This window comes from Homalodisca vitripennis, chromosome 4 (assembly GCF_021130785.1).
Source record: "Homalodisca vitripennis isolate AUS2020 chromosome 4, UT_GWSS_2.1, whole genome shotgun sequence".
NCBI classification, from domain to species: Eukaryota; Metazoa; Arthropoda; class Insecta; order Hemiptera; family Cicadellidae; genus Homalodisca; species Homalodisca vitripennis.
The window spans coordinates 58,909,813-58,930,305 of NC_060210.1; the positions used below are offsets into that span (position 1 = coordinate 58,909,813).

The 20,493-nt window shown below is 35.6% G+C and overlaps 1 protein-coding gene across 3 annotated transcripts in view; it reads left to right on the top strand.

Moving 5' to 3' along the window:
- The window catches only part of LOC124359341 (forkhead box protein O), a 148,071-nt gene that overhangs the window by 99,675 nt on the left and 27,903 nt on the right, over window positions 1-20,493 (top strand). For 2 of the 3 annotated variants that reach the window (XM_046812011.1, XM_046812012.1), the window contains exon 2: window positions 16,269-16,558. In XM_046812011.1, coding sequence (XP_046667967.1) covers window positions 16,269-16,558 — 290 coding nt within the window. Of the gene's footprint in view, window positions 1-16,268; window positions 16,559-18,934; window positions 18,959-20,493 lie in introns of all 3 variants that reach the window. The other variant, XM_046812010.1, reaches the window with a different exon arrangement.

A 20,493-nucleotide genomic window follows, 5' to 3' on the forward strand; every position in this document is an offset into this window, starting at 1 on the left:
CTAAGACTAAATGTAATAACATTCTTTGCAAGAGTTCACAATTTTTCTGTGTGGATAGTTAACGTCATCTGTTTATATAAAAACATAAGACCATATACTTCTAGTCAATGTGTAGGGACAAATATTTATTTGTGGTTATAGTTATGTGAACTACGAGTATGACGAAGGCCTTGAACCAAGGTCGCGTGGCGTGCAAGGTAACTTCATTGGACTGGAAACTTTTGAATCGAATCTGTCCCTTAGATAAATTCCATATCAAGTGTGAACAACTACAGATGTTCAGATTTTTACTTGAATATATCTCAATCGACCATGAGTGAGCCAGTGGTCCCACTCTACAGTTAGTTACAGGTGCAACGTGACGGAGAAGCCCCCCTTTTTTGTTGTGTACAATGTACTGCCTTTAGCTTACTCTCCTATACGTAGTACCTGTAATCGCCGCACGCAACGAGCGCTACAGTCAGCAATGAACTTTCGCTTGATTGAATGCTCCCTTATTGGCGAGCTGCAGTGATTTAGATACATTTTGGTAACCAGTTTTCATTCTGTCGTTATGGTAAACTTATCCGCCTGATTTCCTGTGTCAAGGTGCAAGCATAACTATGACAAGAGTAACAGGCCCTATCGTTTCGAAATAAATGGATTAAGTCCCCAAATCAAGAGAAGTTTTAATATCGCGATCGTGGAGTAACTAGTGGGAAAGGGAGGGGGAGGAGGTCATTGCGAGAGTTGTAACGACCTCAATAAAAGTAATCATCACAAAATTCTAATGTAATTTCACAATTCCACATTTTTATTGGACCCCGTTAATCGGCCGACCGCTCCCCCCGTCATAAACCGGCCTTCACTAATTCTCCCTTTATTCATTTTTGTTTCAGCCCACGTTTTGGGTTATCGTTCGCTGATATGTTAAATTTTCATTTTACAACGTCGAATATAAATTATGGTTTTAGAAGTTTCAAAAACATCAGTGAAACAATACTTCAAGGCTATATTTTGTTTATGCCGATTTTATATCAGCAGGGCATCATGAAAGTGTGAAACAAGCTTTAATTGCACTCTGATAGTTTCCTGCGTATTTAATGAAGCCATTTTACAAACCTGGATAAAATATCATTTGGCTCTATTATGTTACTCCCTTTTCAACTATAAACAAAATCACTAGCGTTTTCCTATGCGCTTATGAATGCTCGAATATCTTGCGAATGAAGTATTAAAATTGATGACCAATAAAGAAACTTAAATATGAGTAAGATTATATGTGCAAAAATCTTATAGAGCAAAATCTTCCCACATACAATAAGATGCTGTACTCCTTGAATGCATAGAATTATTTCTGAAACTCACAATGTATAGATCTAATTTCAGTGTTTTAGATGCATTGTAAAATTAAAATAAAAGAGTGGCTTAAAAGTTTCGTTAATCATATGTAACATGTCAGCAATAATAAATTGTTTTATAATTGTAAGAAGTATCTTTAAAAAGTTTTAATATACTTCAAATTTGATGCTTTCTTCCGACAGTGTTGATTGAAAGGGGTATTTTACATTTTACAGTATCAGATGGTTGAAAAATATTTTAAGTCTAGGAACAACGTTTTATGTATAGTAATAAGTTTTAATAAAGTTTCAATGTGTTCATTATAATTTTGAAATATTAACAGTTAAGTTGTTTAAGTACCATATAATGTTCAACGAACATATCAAATAAGCCATCTAGAATTTGCTGGTTAGTTTTGACCCACCCTTTGAATTCAAAAATTGTTTATATCAGAGGAATTTCTTCATCTTCTGGAATTTTCTCCAAAAGATGACAAAAATACTTTGCGTACAAAAACAAAAATACTAATATACAGGTACACACGGGTGTATTCCACCCGAGAATGCATGACGGTTTTTTGCCCATCACGGAGTAAGATATCTCTTACGAAATTTCAAACTTTAGGGGCTATATTTTGCAAAGTACCGCACGCCTCGGCCCAGGTCAGACCCTCGACGCCGAAGGCCCCTCCTCCCGACATTAGACACAAAAGCGAAAGACAGGATCTCGATATTGAAGTGTAAAGTCTGGACATCTCCGACGTTCCGACTCAAAAGACTCTGAAAGAAACTTTACAGATTGGTTTCCAGTAGATAAAATCTAAGTCGGACGTTTTCTGGGTTAAGTGCTCGCAGAGTTGCTTCCCCACTTAGTGGCCCGCTTATTTTGTCATTTTATTGATGACATTTGGTCCTGCTTAGTATATGGACACACTGCCTCGCTTGGACTTGTAAATACAGTTAGGAACTATACGAGTAGAGCGTTATCGTCTACATCTTTAGGGAACTATGTTCCGGATATTTTACGAGTGTGATCTCAGCAATCATTTAGTACTATCCGTGTTTAATTACTAAAAATATTGTCTTGTGTATAGTAAATAAAATTCAACTTAAATGTAATACAGCCCGCACAGGTTACTGAATGAACGTTAACTACTTAATATACATACAATGGAAGACGAATCGGTAAATTCTGTTAACACTTGAGATCTTATGCTAAATAGGCCTTATCATTATATCAATGAAAGGGGCATGAAAGTTACGAAGTTTGCTGTGAAATAAATAGTAAATGCAGCTAAAAATTCCATAACTCAGCGTTTTGACAGGTTTTTATACCTATGAGAGGTATTGGAAAAAGAGATTTTAACTAAAATTATATCAGTTTGCTACAAGTGTAAAATACATTTAACTAATACATTTGAAGTAGTTATTTAACATATTTTACATGATTAACCGATCACGACCCGATGATTATCATCATCCAAGAAACCTTGCGATATGTTAGACTGCACTAATTACGGAGTTTATAAAGTTACAAAACGCTTCACTATTTAAGTTAAATAACATGATTTTTTAGGAATTTAATTTCTGTGTATATATTAGTCACACGTTGACGCAAGAGGTCATTAAAATAACCATAACTACAGTTATAGCTGTAAATATCCTTAAAACCATTCGACATACATACAGACCAGGGCCATTACAATTGAATTCCAGACCACAGCAACTCCAGATATTGCATTCTATTTTTGGTTGTATTATTTTTTTAATTTCAGAGTAATTTACTTTTAAAACGTACACCGATTGAATCACCTTTATACGTGAGAGGGCGGCAGTGACTCCATAAGATCAAGGAGGAGGGTGACTAATCCTGTGACTTCTTTGTGTATGTTTGTTTTTGACGATGGAAGGATTGTGAAGGAAACAGGATTATCTGGACATTCTCCTTTGTTTAATGATTCAAAAGATCAATAACACTGTTACTAATGTTTTTTATCAGTGAACGATGGCAAATGTCCGGAAAAATCCTATTTCTTCCACAATCCTGGGACTAACTGAACCTGCAAATAACTTTTGTAATGTTCTCACAAAACACAAGTCAATCAGTTCGTGCAAAGAAATATTATCAAATATTTTGTACTTGTGTGGTAATATTCCAAAAGACTGTGTGAATAAACAGTTTTGTGTTCTGATTAGTAAGTACTATTTGCTGTAAACGCCTTCACTGATGGATACTTCAAGCTGTAAGAATGTGAAAACTATTCAAGTGACCAATTAAAGACCGTTATACACAGATAATAATCGAACACAGATCTTATAACGCAAGTGAAACTCAGTTAACAACTCCAGGGTGAACTTAGGGACAGTATTGTGGACTCTATGTGTCAGTCAGTAGCGAGCATCATTATATCACAAGCGTCGTACTATACAAGTTATAAATTACGTTCTGATAGATATATTCCAAACTGATAGAGATATCGATGTAAAATCTTCACCATACCTATTAAAATATTGTTTTGACTTTATCATGGATAAAAATACCCCTCTTATTTTCAAAAGAAGGAAAAAGGGGTCACTTGACATTTTCAAATTGCAACCCTTATATTTGTTACATATAATTTGAAATGTACATACAAAAGAAACGTAATCACATGAAAACCATCTCTACGACGATCCAAGCAAAAGTTATGGACAAACAACCAACATCTAAGGGTGTATATTAAGTCCTAATACGCCTGGATATATTCCAAATGGATTGACATCAATTTACAACCTTCACTAGACTTATTAAATTACTTTTTTTGGATTTTTTAGGGTAACAAAAATGCCACCCAGCTTTTCAAGGGGAGTTAGAAGGCGGTGACTTTAAATTTTCAAACTGCAACCTCTATCTTGTGACGTGTCATTTTAAAGGTATATTCAATAGAAACACAATTGCATGAACAAAACGTCTCTACGACGATCCTAGCAAAAGTGATGGGCATATAATCTCTTACGTTGTAATGGTATCTGGAAAAAAGACAGCTCTTACCAAAACTAGGCACACCACAAAAATTAGATACTACTTAAAGGGATAACCTTCCCCCTTCTAAGCCTTACTGAAATATATCACGCATACATTGTGTCCATATGCACAAGACATTGACATTGTCCCTACAGATTATTATTTGTTGCGTCATTTGCCCATCACTTTTACTAGAAACAGCGTACAGGTGTTAGTGAACCATTCTTAGTGTCATTGTGTTTCTGTTGAATAGACCTTTAATATGACATGTCACAAGATAGAGGTTGCAATTTCAAAATTTAAAGTTATGCCCTTCTAACCCCTCCCCCCCTCGAAGAGGTGGGTTACATTTTTTTACAAAAAAATCCAAAAAAGTAATTTGATAATTTTGGTGAAGGTTGTAAATTGATATTTCAATCCGTTTGGACTATATCCAGGCGTATCAGGACTTGATTTACACCCTTAGATGTAAGAGGTTGTTTGGCCATAACTTTTGCCAGGATCGTCGTAGAGATGTTTTTTTTTTTTTTCATGTATATAACGTGCAAATATACTATTTGGCACTGCTTTCCTCTAAGTCTTGTAGGTCTTTAACGATATCCAAATATATTAAATTTGACCAATAAAGTTCTTATTAAGAATTTTAACGTTTCTATATTTTTGAAATTAAAACTACGTGCTAAGATTTTCTAATTACTTTTCCTAAAAATGTCATTATTGATGTACATTAGCGTACGTGAAAGGAGGTATCATAAGAAAAGCGTCGCGGCAGCAGAGGGCGACGCTTTCCATAATTACCACTTCCAATGTACCATAAACTAATCACCTTATCCCTAAATTTTAACTGATATGTCTTAGTTTACATAAGAGGAGGTGTCACAAGGAAAGCGTCGCGGCGGCATGGGCTACGTTCTCCATAATTACCGCTTCTAATGTACCATAAACTAATCACCTTTCCCTAAATTTTAACTGATATGTCTTAAGTTTACATGAGAGTAGGTGTCACAAGGAAAGCGTCGCGGCGGCAAGGGCGACGCTCTCTAGAGTTGCTGCTGCCGATGTGCCATAAACTAATCACAGGCGACGGCCGCCGCGCCCGCCCGTCCCCTTACCCCGTTCCCAAATCTCAACTTTAACTTGCAACTTTCATCTTTCACGTCGTTCCCCGCGATATCTGGAACAAATAAAGTTTCAACATTTAGGATCAATTCAATTCATATCCTTTGATTTGTGGGACTTGATAGTTGGAAATATTTACCTTTATAATTCATTGCCTACTGTGTACTATATTGGCTTTTACAAGTTTAAACTTTTTCTCTCGAGTGTGATAATTCGTTACTTAACTAGATAGTCATGATTCAATTACATTCACTTATTTGGCCATGTTTTGTAACATTTTGTTATCACTCAACACCAATGTTGATTTGATTTCTTTTTTAAGACCTTATTACACTATTACATCTTTATGCGATAAAAATTGCAATTTTACCCTTATACTCATGTAGAATAAGAAACGCCTACACATGTTTGTGTACGTCCCCCAATGTTGATACTGCACTTATTTAGTGAGTGAGTGAGTGAGTGAGTGAGAGAGAGAGAGAGAGAGAGAGAGAGAGATTTATCGCTGTTTAATTAATTAATAAGTGATACAAGTCTAACGAATATTTATGTGTTCTTCAAATTCCATTATAGTGTTATTATTGTGCCTATCATTACTAATTACCTAAAAGTCTGCTAACACGTAACCTGTGATTGAAGTACGCTGTATTCCTCGAAAGTCACGTGACACACCCACTGTAGTTGAGTGTGTGTGTGTTTTTTAAAGAAGTATTAATCGTAGGTGAATTTGTATTATTACTAAGATTTCATTAATCATTAAAATTAACAAAAGGATAAATCTATATAATGTAAAATATACAACCGTAACAATAAATATGTACTGAATGTGTATTTCCCCCCGCATAATAAGTACTCAACGTTTGAAAACCGAGAAAACTTACGAAAAGGAAACTACAAGTTTTCACTTCCACTTGCCCCCCCCCCCCTAAGTTTAGGCGTTCTGCTGAGGCAGACAACAAAATTTCATGTTCCAAAATAAATTTGTATGCACGTATTTTTTAATTTCCAATTTAAGAGTTATAACTCCGTACAGATATCAATTCCATAAATGCACATTGTTCTATGTCAGAAATATTGATAGGAATGGCCAAATCTGTAGACTTTTGTATCTCAAATCGTTTGGAATGAGCGTTGTAGCGTCTGTTACCTAATGTCCCCCCCCCCCCAAGACCTCCCACCCACCCCCCCCCGATCCGGTCCCGCAAAAAACCGCGCGAAGGATTGACTGAGCAATTAATAACCGATTGGGAACGGAGCGCTAACGACTCGGCGACGAATAAATTTTATTGAAATATAAAAGTGACGTCGGAGATTTATGCGCTGGAGGCGACAGGAAGACAGTCGTTTCTCATCAGAGATATGCGCGCCGAGTCCGACAAATTTACTGCTCCAAGCTTCCAATTTTTGGCGGGGTGGAGACAGCCGGTATGTCGCTGAGCGGTGTGGAGCGATAGCGGAAATCGATCTACACTTGATGAATATCGATTCTCAACAGGCTAGTTACATGTATCTGAAATATAGTTTTCGATTCTATGAATTTTAGTGCTCTGTTAATGTTAAACATGTCTACCGTAATAAGCTGACATATTCCTGATAGATCTGCAATATTTAAGGATGTTTGCTTGCAAATTAAACAGGCGTTTGAAAAATATTAGATTTTGTACTACCAACAAGGAATGTTTAAGTAAGAATTTATATCTCCTTACAACGTACAATTAATATTCAAAATACTCATATACAGTAGTAACAAGCTTGTATTTTGTTGCCATTGGATAGATCCAACGGTTTGTCATTGAAAGGGATTTAAGCTGCGTCTATTGTTTCGATGCCTACGTCTCATGCACGTTGTAGCGAACCTGTTCAGAGTAGGTAAAAGGATATAACAATTTTGAAACTCAATATTTCATAAAAATTTACACATTTCAAAATTAGGAAGCGTTGTAACACCTAAACAAATTTCCCAAATGACTCTTAGTCAAAGTGCTAAAAAAATCCCACACACTTCTTCAATGAAGGTCAATAAAATGTGTACGTAGTGTAAATACGTAAGCTGGATAAAACCGTTACTATGTGATGGATAAATATAACGGTTATCTTTTCCCCCCTTATTTACTTAAAATATTTTGCCCTTTGTATATTACATTACTAACAACTACCACGGTAAGTGAGCGATACAAAGCAGTTAACAAAGAAAATTAAAAGAATTGTAGACTTTTTAACGGTTAATTTATAACAAATGATTTAGTGCTGTGGTTTCGAATTTATCCGCCTAAACATGCCAGGGGAAGAGTTTCAGTTAGCTATACATCCGAAGTTGAGTGGATTATTACACGACCCTGAGGACGCCCAACATCACTGTACAACTCGCCGGTAAGTAGTAGGGCAGTTAGTCTCGAACACTTAACCCAGAAAAGGTCTCACTAGATTTTATCTGGTGGAAACCAATCTCGAAACTTTCTTAGTCTTATAGGTCCAGACTTTACACTTCAATATCGGGACTCCGTCGACTTTTGTTCGCGTTGGGGAGTGGGAGCGGGAGGCATTTGGCGCCACACTCGTAAAATCCGGCCCCACGTTTATCAGTTGGCCGGATTTGGAATGGAGGTCAAACCGAATTAATACCCTCTTCCCACGGGATGGAATTTAGCGACGTCTCATTAAACGGATAACAGGGAATCGGTGTTGTCCGCAGAAAAATATCCTAATTAAAGTGAATACCGCCTGTCATATAACCAATCAATTGATACAATTCTAAAAACGAATAATACTGAATTGTCAATGTATAGTCACGAAAGCAGACAATGAATTGTAAAAATTCTCCGTAACTTACTTTTAGCTCAATATTTATAGCTTGGTCAATGAGATATAACTTCGAAAACACCGACCAGTCTATCAAAAGTCAGAAAAAGTGAGGTCCACTATAACGAGGTTTTACTGCTTCCTGTCGTGGGTCGTGGTGCATTTCAGTGCCTCTACTGCTAGTAGATTAAAAATCGCTCATTCTGCAATGCAGTAATATTTTCAACTTCTTTTTATGGTTTCTATAAATCTAATGGGTGAATCTCAATTTTAGTGGTTACTTTTGTTTGACAATTTTACAACAGTGCAAATAGTTCAGATTGTCCAGTGGCTGATCGGTGGGCATTGATAAAAACTGGAACGGAAAGTTGATATTAAAATGTACAGGGTAACCTGTGTAACACATTGAATAATCAAAATAGAATTCCTACTACAACTCAGAAGAAATATTGAATCAATAACTCTTTAATCCGTATTACCATGGATATAGCGCATACCATTATATAAGACCAACTTCTGGTAGAGCGTCGATGATAAGAAGGTCGGGTCGGAACTCAGCTCAGTCATCATCGTTATCAGCGTGACCTCTGATATAGCAGGATAAACCCAGACCTTATTACGAGTTTACTAATATAATACCTTGTAATGTGTCATAACCGTCTTGTAGAGGCCGACGCATTCAATCAGTTCTACTGTCCACATAACTGTTACTCTGCTTAAGTAATTTCCGTTGTTGAACCTTTTAATTTGCTTATCTTAGTATATATTTTGTGATAAGTCAATCCAGTGATTAATTAATACGTCGTGATTAAACCCATGAATTATCAGTAGAACTGTTGTTTCCAAATTTTATAGTCGTGCTATCCGTTATCATTCTTACTAAATAGGTTACATTCTTGGTTGAACGATCCTGTGGAATACTTTTCTTTGGAGTATTTATTTATCTGTTATTCATTCAAGTCGTCCTATATTTGCAATCGTTATGTTGTACTGTCCTTTATAAAAATTTCAGCTTTGGCATCCAATATTCTCACACAAGTTAGGAGTAAGATAAGGATTATATATAACACGTAAATGGATCTAGAAAAAGCATCTATTATAATCCTTTTTGTGTCTCGTATGCATTTTAGTTGGTAAATACACAATTCTGGAAATTTCTGAGATTATAATTAAAGTAATTAACAGTTGATAACTATTTATTGCCAGTTTAATACATTTTGAACACTAACGATTTCAAAAACGAACGTGAGTAGGGATATAAATAGGAACTAATTAATTTAATTTAATTTAATCCATCCGTCTCATGCGCGTGGAAAAGTGGGATCAATGTCACACAGATCACCATTCCCAGAAGGTAATAAGCTCATTATTGTGTTTTCCTTATAATTGATCAGTTTTTTATTTCTCATACGATATGTCTAGTTTCAAAAGCACATATACTATCTGGCCATACATGTACTACAAGATACAATCTATCAATACACGTTAACGCACGATACCATACATCACTTATGTCAACACACGACACTATCTAGACATAAATTCCTAAACATGACCTATCCTTACGTGTCAACACAAGATACTACCTAACCATTCTTATCAGTACAAGATAATGCCTAGCCATGCGTGTACCACGAGATACAATCTATGAATACACGTTAACGCACGATACCATACAGCTCTTTTGTCAACACACAACACTATCTAGACATAAATTCCAAAACATGACCTATCCTTACGTGTCAACACAAGATACTACCTAACCATTCTTATCAGTACAAGATAATGCCTAGCCATGCGTGTACCACGAGATACAATCTATGAATACAACGTTAACAACACGATACCATACAGCTCTTTTGTCAACACGCAACACTATCTAGACCATAAATTCCAAAACATGACCTATCCTTACTTGTCAACCACAAGATACTACCTAACCATTCTTATCATTACAAGATAATGCCTAGCCCATGCGTGTACCAGCGAGATACAATCTATGAATACACGTTAACACACGATACCATACAGCTCTTTTGTCAACCACACAACACTATCTAACATAAATTCCAAAACATGAACCTAATCCTTACGTGTCAACACAAGATACGACCTAACCATTCTTATATCAGTACAAGATAATGCCTAGCCATGCGTGTACTCACGAGATACAATCTATGAATACACGTTTAACACACTCGATACCATACAGCTTCCTTTTGTTCAACACACAACACTATCTAGACATAAATTCCAAAACATGACCTATCCTTACGTGTCAACACAAGATACTACCTAACCATTCTTATCATTACAAGATAATGCCTAGCCATGCTTGTACCACACGAGATACAATCTATGAAATACACGTTAAACACACGATACCATACAGCTCTTTTGTCAACACACAACACTATCTAGACATAAATTCCAAAACATGACCTATCCTTACGTGTCAACACAAGATACTACCTAACCATTCTTATCAGTACAAGATAATGCCTAGCCATGCGTGTACCACGAGAATACAATCTATCAATACACGTTAACGCACGATACCATACAGCTCTTTTGTCAACACACAACACTATCTAGACATTAAATTCCAAAACATACCTATCCTTACGTGTCAACACAAGATTACTAACCTAACCATTCTTATCAGTACAAGATAATGCCTAGCCATAAGCGTGTACCACGAGATACAATCTATGAATACAACGTTTAACACACGATACCATACAGCTCTTTTGTCAACACACATCACTATCTAGACATAAATTCCAAAAAACATGACCTATCCTTACGTGTCAACACAAGATACTACCTAACCATTTCTTATCAGTACAAGATAATGCCTAGCCATGCGTGTACCACGTAGATGCAATCTATCCAATACACATTAACGCACGATACCATACAGAAGCTTCTTTTGTCAACACACAACACTATCTAGACATAAATTCCAAAACATGACCTATCCTTACTGTCACAACACAAGATACTACCTAACCATTCATAATCAGTACAAGATAATGCCTAGCCATGCGTGTACCACGAGATGCAATATATCAATACACGTTAACGCACGGATACCATACAGCTCTATTGTGTCAACACACAACACTATCTAGACATAAATTCCAAAACAAATTACCTAGATCCTTACGTGTCAACACAAGATACTACCTAACCATTCTTATCAGTACAAGATAATGCCTAGCCATGCGTGTAACCCACGAGATACAATCTATGAATACATCGTTAACACACGATACCATACAGCTCTTTTGTCAACACACAACACTATCTAGACATAAATTCCAAAACATGACCTATCCTTACGTGTCAACACAAATACTACCTAACCCATTCTTATCAGTACAAGATAAATGCCTAGCCATGCGTGTACCACGAAGATACAATCTATGAATACACGTTAACACACACGATACCATACAGCTCTTTTGTCAACACACAACACTATCTAGACATAAATTCCCAAAACATAATGACCTAGTCCTTACGTGTCAACACAAGATACTACCTAACCATATCTTATCAGTACAAGATAATGCCCTAGCCATGCGTGTACCACGAGATACAATCTATGAATACAACGTAGTAACACACGATACCATACAGCTCTTTTGTCAACACACAACACTATCTAGACATAGTTGCCTTGAATTCCAAAACATGACCTATCCTTTACGTGTCAACACAAGAGTACTACCTAAAACCATTCTTATCAGTACAAGATAATGCCTAGCCATGCTTGTACCACGAGATACAATCTATGAATACACTTAACACAGGGCGATACCATACAGCTCATTTTGTCAACACACAACACTATCTAGTACATAAATTCCAAAACAATGACCTATCCTTACGTGTCAACACAAGATATCTACCTAACCATTCTTATCAGTACAAGATAATGCCTAGCCATTGCGTGTACCACGAGATGCAATCTATCAATACACGTTAACGCACGATACCATACAGCTACCTTTTGTCACACACCAAACGACGCAACACTATCTAGCACATAATATTCCAAAACATGACCTAGTCCTTACGTGTCAACACAAGACATAACTCACCTAACCATTCTTATCAGTACAAAGATAATGCCTAGCCCATGCGTGTACCACGAGATACAATCTATTGAATACACGTTAACACACGATACCATACAGCTCTTTTGTCAACACACAACACTATCATAGACATAAATTCCAAAACATGACCTATCCTTACGTGTCAACACAAGATACTACCTAACCATTCTTATCAGTACAAGATAATGCCTAGCCATGTGCGTGTACCAAAAACGAGATCCAATCTATCAATACACGTTAACGCACGATACCATACAGCTCTTTTGTCAACACACAACACTATCTAGACATAAATTCCAAAACATGACCTATCCTTACGTGTCAACACAAGATACTACCTAACCATTCTATATCAGTACAAGATAATGTCCTAGCCATGCGTGTACCACGAGATACAATCTAATGAATACACGTTTAACACACGATACCATACAGCTCTTTTTGTCAACACACAACACTATCTAGACATAAATTCTCAAAACATGACCTATCCTTAACGTGTCCAACACAAGATACTACCTAAACATTCTTAATCAGTACAAGATAATGCCTAGCCATGCGTGTACCACGAGATACAATCTATGAATACACGTTAACACACGATACCATACAGCTCTTTTGTCAACACACAACACTATCTAGACATAAAATTCCAAAACATGACCTACTCCTTACGTGTCAACACAAGATACTACCTAACCATTCTTATCAGTACAAGATAATGCCTAGCCATGCGTGTACCACGAGATGCCAATCTATCAATACACCGTAACGCACGATACCATACAGCTCTTTGTCAACACACAACACTATCTAAGACATAAATTCCAAAACATGACCTATCCTTACGTGTCAACACAAGATACTACCTAACCATTCTTATCAGTACAAGATAATGCCTAGCCATGCGTGTAACCACGAGATACAATCTATGAATTACACGTTTAACACACTATACCATACAGCTCCTTTTTTGTCAACACACAACACTATCTAGACATAAATTTCCAAAACATGACCTATCCCTACGTGTCAACACAAGATACACTATCCTAACCATTCATATCAGTACATAGATAATGCCTAGCCATGCGTGTACCACGAGATACAATCTATGAATACACGTTAACAACACGAAAAAAAAAAAAAATACCATACAGCTCTTGTTGTCAACACACAACACTATCTAGAAATAAAATTCCAAAAAAATGAACCTATCCTTACGTGTCAACACAAGATACTAACCTAACCATGACTCTTATCAGTACAAGATAATGCCTAGCCATGCGTGTACCACGAGATGCAATCTATCAATACACCGTTTAACGCACTATACCATACAGCTCTTTTGTCAACACACAACACTATCTAGACATAAATTCCAAAACATGACCTATCCTTACGTGTCAACACAAGATACTACCTAACCATTCTTATCAGTACAAGATAATGCCTAGCCATGCGTGTACCACGAGATGCAATATATCAATACACGTTAACGCACGATACCATACAGCAAGTATGTCAACACACGACACTATCTTGATATAAATTCCAAAACATGATCTATCCTTACGTGTCAATACAAGATACTGTCTAACAGTTCTTGTCAGTACAAGATATTACTTAGCTATACTTATCAGTACATGCTAATATCCACCCGTCCATGTCTCCACAAGATATAGTCATACTTTTCTATATAAAATCAACCATAATTTATAACAAATTTAATGGTATTTGAATTTTTACATGTGATTATAATGAATATCCTATTACCTAAATAATTTGAAATTATATTTTTACTTGTTGAATTTCAAGTTATTGGTGACCTAAATTCCCACAATAGAGTATGGTAACACTCTAAGAATTTATAATATGTCGTCGTAGAAACAACTTTTAATTAGGGTAAACGTTAAACAACCACAATAATTATGAAATGTATAAATGGCATTGTCACATGAAATCTTCCTACAGTGCTGAAAGGGATATACAAACAGATTGTGTCCGAACAAATATTCTTGGATTTAATTTAGAGGCCAACTCTAGAAAGATGTTCACTGACGTATTTATTGTTGTGTTCTGTGGAAGTATAATAATTGTGCTCTCGACTAATACTTCATAAGAATGTAACACGGTCGAACAGTCGCTAAGGTCTGGACCGAGACATTTATGACGTGTGGAGTCCATTTTTTCCGAACATCTTGGAAACTTCACCAACTTATACTTACTGCTGAGGGTTCCTTTATTTGGTGAAAGTCCATTTATTTCAGTTGAAACTTTAACTCGTCGAGGCTTCTTCCTAACTAGATATTTTATGTTTTATGGATCTCGAAGTACCGAAGTTAAGAAAGTAATGAATCTCGTATGGCCTACACTCGAGCGAGTCTCTCAAAACTAATGTAGATTTATCGGTTCCTGTCAGGACACAGTCGGATTCCTCCTGCAGTGTAGAAGGAGGATCGACACATTTCGAGTTCCGCAAGTTTACTATACAAAACGATAAGAGCATCATACTTAAAATGCAAAAGAATAATTTATTGTCATTTTCGCCAGAACAAGAGTTGTTATTCACACTACTGCTAAATTTGAGCCAATTTGAACAAATTATTTTAATTTGTTGTTCTATTTTACATTTCTTCGCAAATATGTTATTCTTATACTTATTAGTAAATTAAGTCATTTTTTAAATAAGTATCAATAGACAAAATTATTGTAGATTCTGTGTGGTACTTACAATATATCATTTTATTGATACGAAATATTTGTAGTTTATTAACTGCCTCCTAAAAATGATTTTTACAGTGGGAAAATAGTAACACCATACCGGTATATGTGACAAAAGTGCCTACAGTACGTGGATAGAATAATAATTAAAAATCATTTCTATAAAAATAAAATGAACGTCTCACACGTCTACTGGAAAGGTCATTATGAACAACAATGTAAACCGTTAAGTGTAAATTTTGATTTCAACATAACATTTCTATTAAAGGAACCACATTAGTGAAATTTATTTTTTTAATAGAAAATTGATCGGTACCTGAGTACCTGAACCCCAAAGCCCTCTCAGGTGTCTTAGTTAGCTCCCTACTTTAAATTGATAGTACAAGTTAGATAGTAACTTTGTTTATTATATCTAATGCTTTATATATGCTAAAAAGGTACAATTAAAATTACATTAATAATAACGCTATTTACGTGTTTTTCTCTTTATAATCTGAAAAATAGTTTCAATATTTTTGAACACTCAAAGCTAGATTTGGTATATTAGTTCAAAAACACAATCCAGCGAACTTTCATCTAACCGACTGTTTTAAAGGGAGTCTTCGGAGTCAAATTCTGACCATGTTATGTTTTACGACTTGGTATGTCAGTACTTGCCTAATCGCTGAAAACTTAAAAAAATGTGAAAACAAATGGTTACTCATCGGAGAATTTAGATACTATAAATAAAAACTTAAAGTAGTGGTTAAATTAATTAAACATAGGGTCGTGCTGTCATAAATCAATGTTCAATTAATATTTCACAACTATAGTGACCAAGATGAGATCTTTTGCTACTTTAAGGACCAGTGAGGCGTAGCCCGGAAGGATTTTCGTAATAAGAATATTCATCCTAGGTACCATAAGAATCTTCATGTAATATTACAGTACAATCGATTGCATAGTTTGTGCGTGAAAGTAAAACAAACAAGTAAAGGCACTTTCACATTTATAATATTATTAGGATTGAAACAATCACAACAGGTAGTAATACTAAGTAATATTACACTGTATATACAGGACTATAAAATACTATTTTTCCTCGAATCACAACTTTCTTTCGTAGATCCCAAATGGACTTTTTCAACGATAATTTTGCTCAACCCGAGCCTAACCAAACTGATCACTGTGTTGCAGAACTCCATAAGACACAACCTTTCGCTGCACAACCGCTTCATGAGGGTGCAGAACGAGGGCACGGGCAAATCCTCTTGGTGGATGATCAACCCTGACGCCAAGCCGGGCAAGTCGGCGCGCCGCAGAGCGACCTCCATGGAGACCTCCAAGTTCGAGAGGAAGCGAGGGCGGGTCAAGAAGAAGGTCGAGGCCCTACGAAACGGTCTAGACGCCACGCCGAGTCCCAGCTCCTCCATATCGGAGAGCCTGGACTTGTTCCCTGAATCCCCACTACCCGGCTTTCAGCTGAGGTAAGCTTAAGTACCATAAGTACTACAAATGTTGTACCTTAACGTTTCTCATTCGTGTACACCATTCTAAAACCACGCTTTTAGCTTTAGCAAATCGTTTTCAAGTGTAATCTATTCCATATTTAAGCAAATTTTATCTTTTTCATTAATTTTATTTAAAATCTCACCCTCCATCTGGCCTATTATGTTAGTACAGTCGAGTTGTTTCAAATTCGAAAATCAGTAATAATTTCTTTACAGGCCAAAAAGAGTAAAATAGTTCAAAAATATTTAATGCTTTGCACCGTATACTTGATATTTATGACAGCTCTGAACCTGTGCTTAGATGGTTGGTCATTAGACTAACAACGCACTCTTATTTTTACGAGTATAGTACTTTGTTGCTTTATTAATATCGCAATTAGAAATTAGAACTCAAGTTAACATCAGTGAATGTACTCCGCTGTAGAAGTAGACTAACTAACACGTTTCACATTACGCTTATACTGTGCACATACCTTTACTAATACGTAATGCCTAGGAAATAAAACTTCATTTTAGCATTAGATTGAGCAATTAATTGCGCTTTAACTGTCTCTAATACCACTCCTTGCCTCCGATGACTTTACCAAGATCTGGACACCGCAGCATCCTCACTGACAAGGACACATCCTGGAGTCAATGATCTCTCCATGATGCCAGATCCAAGATCCCCTCCAAGAAGATTTATACAGACCCGGTTCCACCCCACTTTGATGCCCCGATCAGGAAGAGGGGCGATTAAATTGTTCGTTTTTTGCCGCGAACCCGGCACGCGTCTCTCAATGGGATCCCTGGACACGTGTTTCTTGGGGTGTTGTCATATTTTTTTACGATAATAGTGGTGTCATGCCCTTACAAGATTACAGGATTCTTTCATCTCGAGGAAGATTTAATCTTAGTTTGCACTTGTCGGTTGGTCCTGTCACTCAGGCATCAACAAAGCTTTAGCAGATACGCTAAAGAATTAATGCCTAATAATGCGTCTCCTAAAATAATTCCTGTTAAACAATCATCCTTTTATTTTCACTTCATTTGTGAAAACGTCAACTAAAAATTGTTGGTAGTAAAAATATATTTTGGTGCAGTAACCGGTGTAACTAGTGTTAATTTACTACCTACATTTTGAGAAAAAGGAACATACTATCAATTTAACTTTATGTTTTTCCAGGAAAGTTTTGAAACCTTGTAGTTTATTCTGATAATTACTTTCGTATTGATTGATGTTGCTACAGTCTACAGAACATAATAGAACTCCAAACACTCGTGTTAAAGATGTTAGCCCCGGTGTGTTTGAAAGACCAAACTTACTTTATTGATGCCATTCCATATAAGGTCCACACTACAATTTAATGAACAGGTTTTACATTAAATAGAAGGTAGTTGACGAATTTACTCAGGTAGCCTACTTATACATAAGTATGAGAACTGCAAGGAGATCTATGTAGAAGGTAATCAGTTTATTTAATACAGCCATGGAGGAAGGAGAAATTGTATGATATATATGAATGTGTTTATTTACATATATTTTACAATGTGATACATTTCTCATCACCCTAAAACTGTAAATATCGTGGTCATAACGGTATTATAATTATGTTAGATTTGTGAACAGTTTCAAAGTTTACAGTTTTTGTGTATTGCGATTTTATACATTTTTTATCATTCAAAAAGATTTAATTTCACCGATATCACCCACGCGTACATCTTACTAAATATATTTTAAATCCTTTTTCATTGTCTGGGGTGATTATCTTATTGTTAAAATATTATAATAACCTTTGGCTTCAAATTTTTCTTGTTTTATACATGGGGTTTACAAAAACGTTAACCTGAAATATTTAGCCAAGGGGTGGAAAGTAGTGATAAACACTAACGTTAGCTTAAAAAGTACAAATTGTTTAGTTGGATGTTTCTTAATTATTTTCTTTATAATGTAAATTATAATTTTTACTAGTATATACAATTTCGGGACGAACAACTTTTCAAAACCGCCCTAATTCCGTTACAAACTTTCGCCCATTCCCTGACTTTTAGGTATTATTGTATTAGTTGCACAGGGAATTAATCATTCATACGGACGAGGTTGTTGAGGTCCGGGGGATATTTAAGTTCTGAGGTCCGACGATAGGGCTGCGCCACATGATATTTTCACCGTTACCTGAGCCCCTCAATTTTCCTTGCCTTAATATATAGCACTGGATGAGCATCTCTTGTGTAACAAAGCTTTACCACTCAATTTCTCCTTCCTCCATGGCAGTCACGGCTAACACCTTTACCAGTAGACTAATATCACAATCACGCTGCTACTGTACCTCTATGTGCTTCTGTTGACGCCTCTCTCTGTTTTGTCTGCAGGTCTGTCCATATGTGTAATATGTGGTACGCATCATCTTTCATTACTAGACTACGTCAGAGCAGGTTCTCCTACAGTCCTTCTTCCGTTCTCACAAGTTCTTTAGTTACTGTTGGTGGGGGTGCCCAACCGACCAGCTTTGTTTGGAGCCGTTCCTATTTTATATGTTACTTGTATTTTTTGTTCACCAATATTGAATACTTACGCTCACTGCGTATTTACTTTTATAACTTATATGCAATAATTAAATTTTAAAAATAAAAGCTGTAAATTTTCGAGAATCTTTTGAATGTATAGTATTTTAGTCAGATGCAAAACCATGATCGAGTATAAAGTTCTACCGTATTTATCCTTTTTTTTGTATAATTCAACACTTTATGTTATAATAATTATTATAATTACCTTTAAAGGGTTTTAAGTTATAAACACGTCAGAATTATAGCTTTAACAGCGGTAAGGAACTATTTCTCTTTTGATTACAATGAAATTATAGCTTTTGTCTTCCTCGTTCGTCTAAATTACTTAGATTCCATAACCATTTAATTAATCATAGTTTTAGAACCATCTGAAAGAAATAATTCTAACATACTAAAACTTTTAATCCCGAAACAGTTCTACACCATCAGTATAAGGTAAATAAAATTATTCCAGTAACATATGGATGAGATATGGTCATGCAGATTATTTTTCGTTGTCTTTTAAAACTGAGCTAATTTGGTACGACGAATAATTTCAGTGCTAGAAACATAATGAAATAGTTAAAGCTGAAGGAATGCTAGATTGCGGCACCCCCGTATGTGGGAATGTGTACAAATAATCCTGAGTGTGCAGAACTTGTGATGAACACATACATATATACCTTGGTGGTGGATCGCATGAATGTGGTGTATTGTGTGTAGCTTGAGTCTCATATTGGCCTCACCTATACATAGATAAATACAGTGTAAGCATTTACAAGCAATTAACTATAAATATATTGTTAGCAATACAACTTTCTGAACTGGACTTTTTGAAATGGTATATAATTGAAGACTAGCAGAAGTACGAATCGTATTTATTTTATTACTTGCAAATCTTAAACAGAACAGTAAACTTTATAAAACACACGTAATTTAAAATAAAAAATATATAATTTGCAACACATATATTTTTAATTGTAAAAAAATTTTCCATCTTTGTATTTGGAATGCCCATATCTTTAAACAATAATTATTTGTACTAAAATGTTCAAACAGTCATTAGAATAAAAGATTTATAACAGAAAATCAAACTTTACTTATTGTTTTCAAGACAGAAATACCATATTAGGTGGTGGTACATATTTATATAACAAGGAGTGGATTGCTACGTTACATTCAATTTCATTTTTAAAAACCAAGTGATTTACAGTTACTTTTTACATCAAGTCGCAAGCTTTTCAATTTCTCACACCTTTAGATGAAAAATATGTGTCCCAAAAAATAGAAGATAAATCGTACAGAACATATAAATAAACATACTTTATGAATATTTTCTATTTTGATAGCCTGTAATTTTACGAAAATACAACAAAATTTATAAA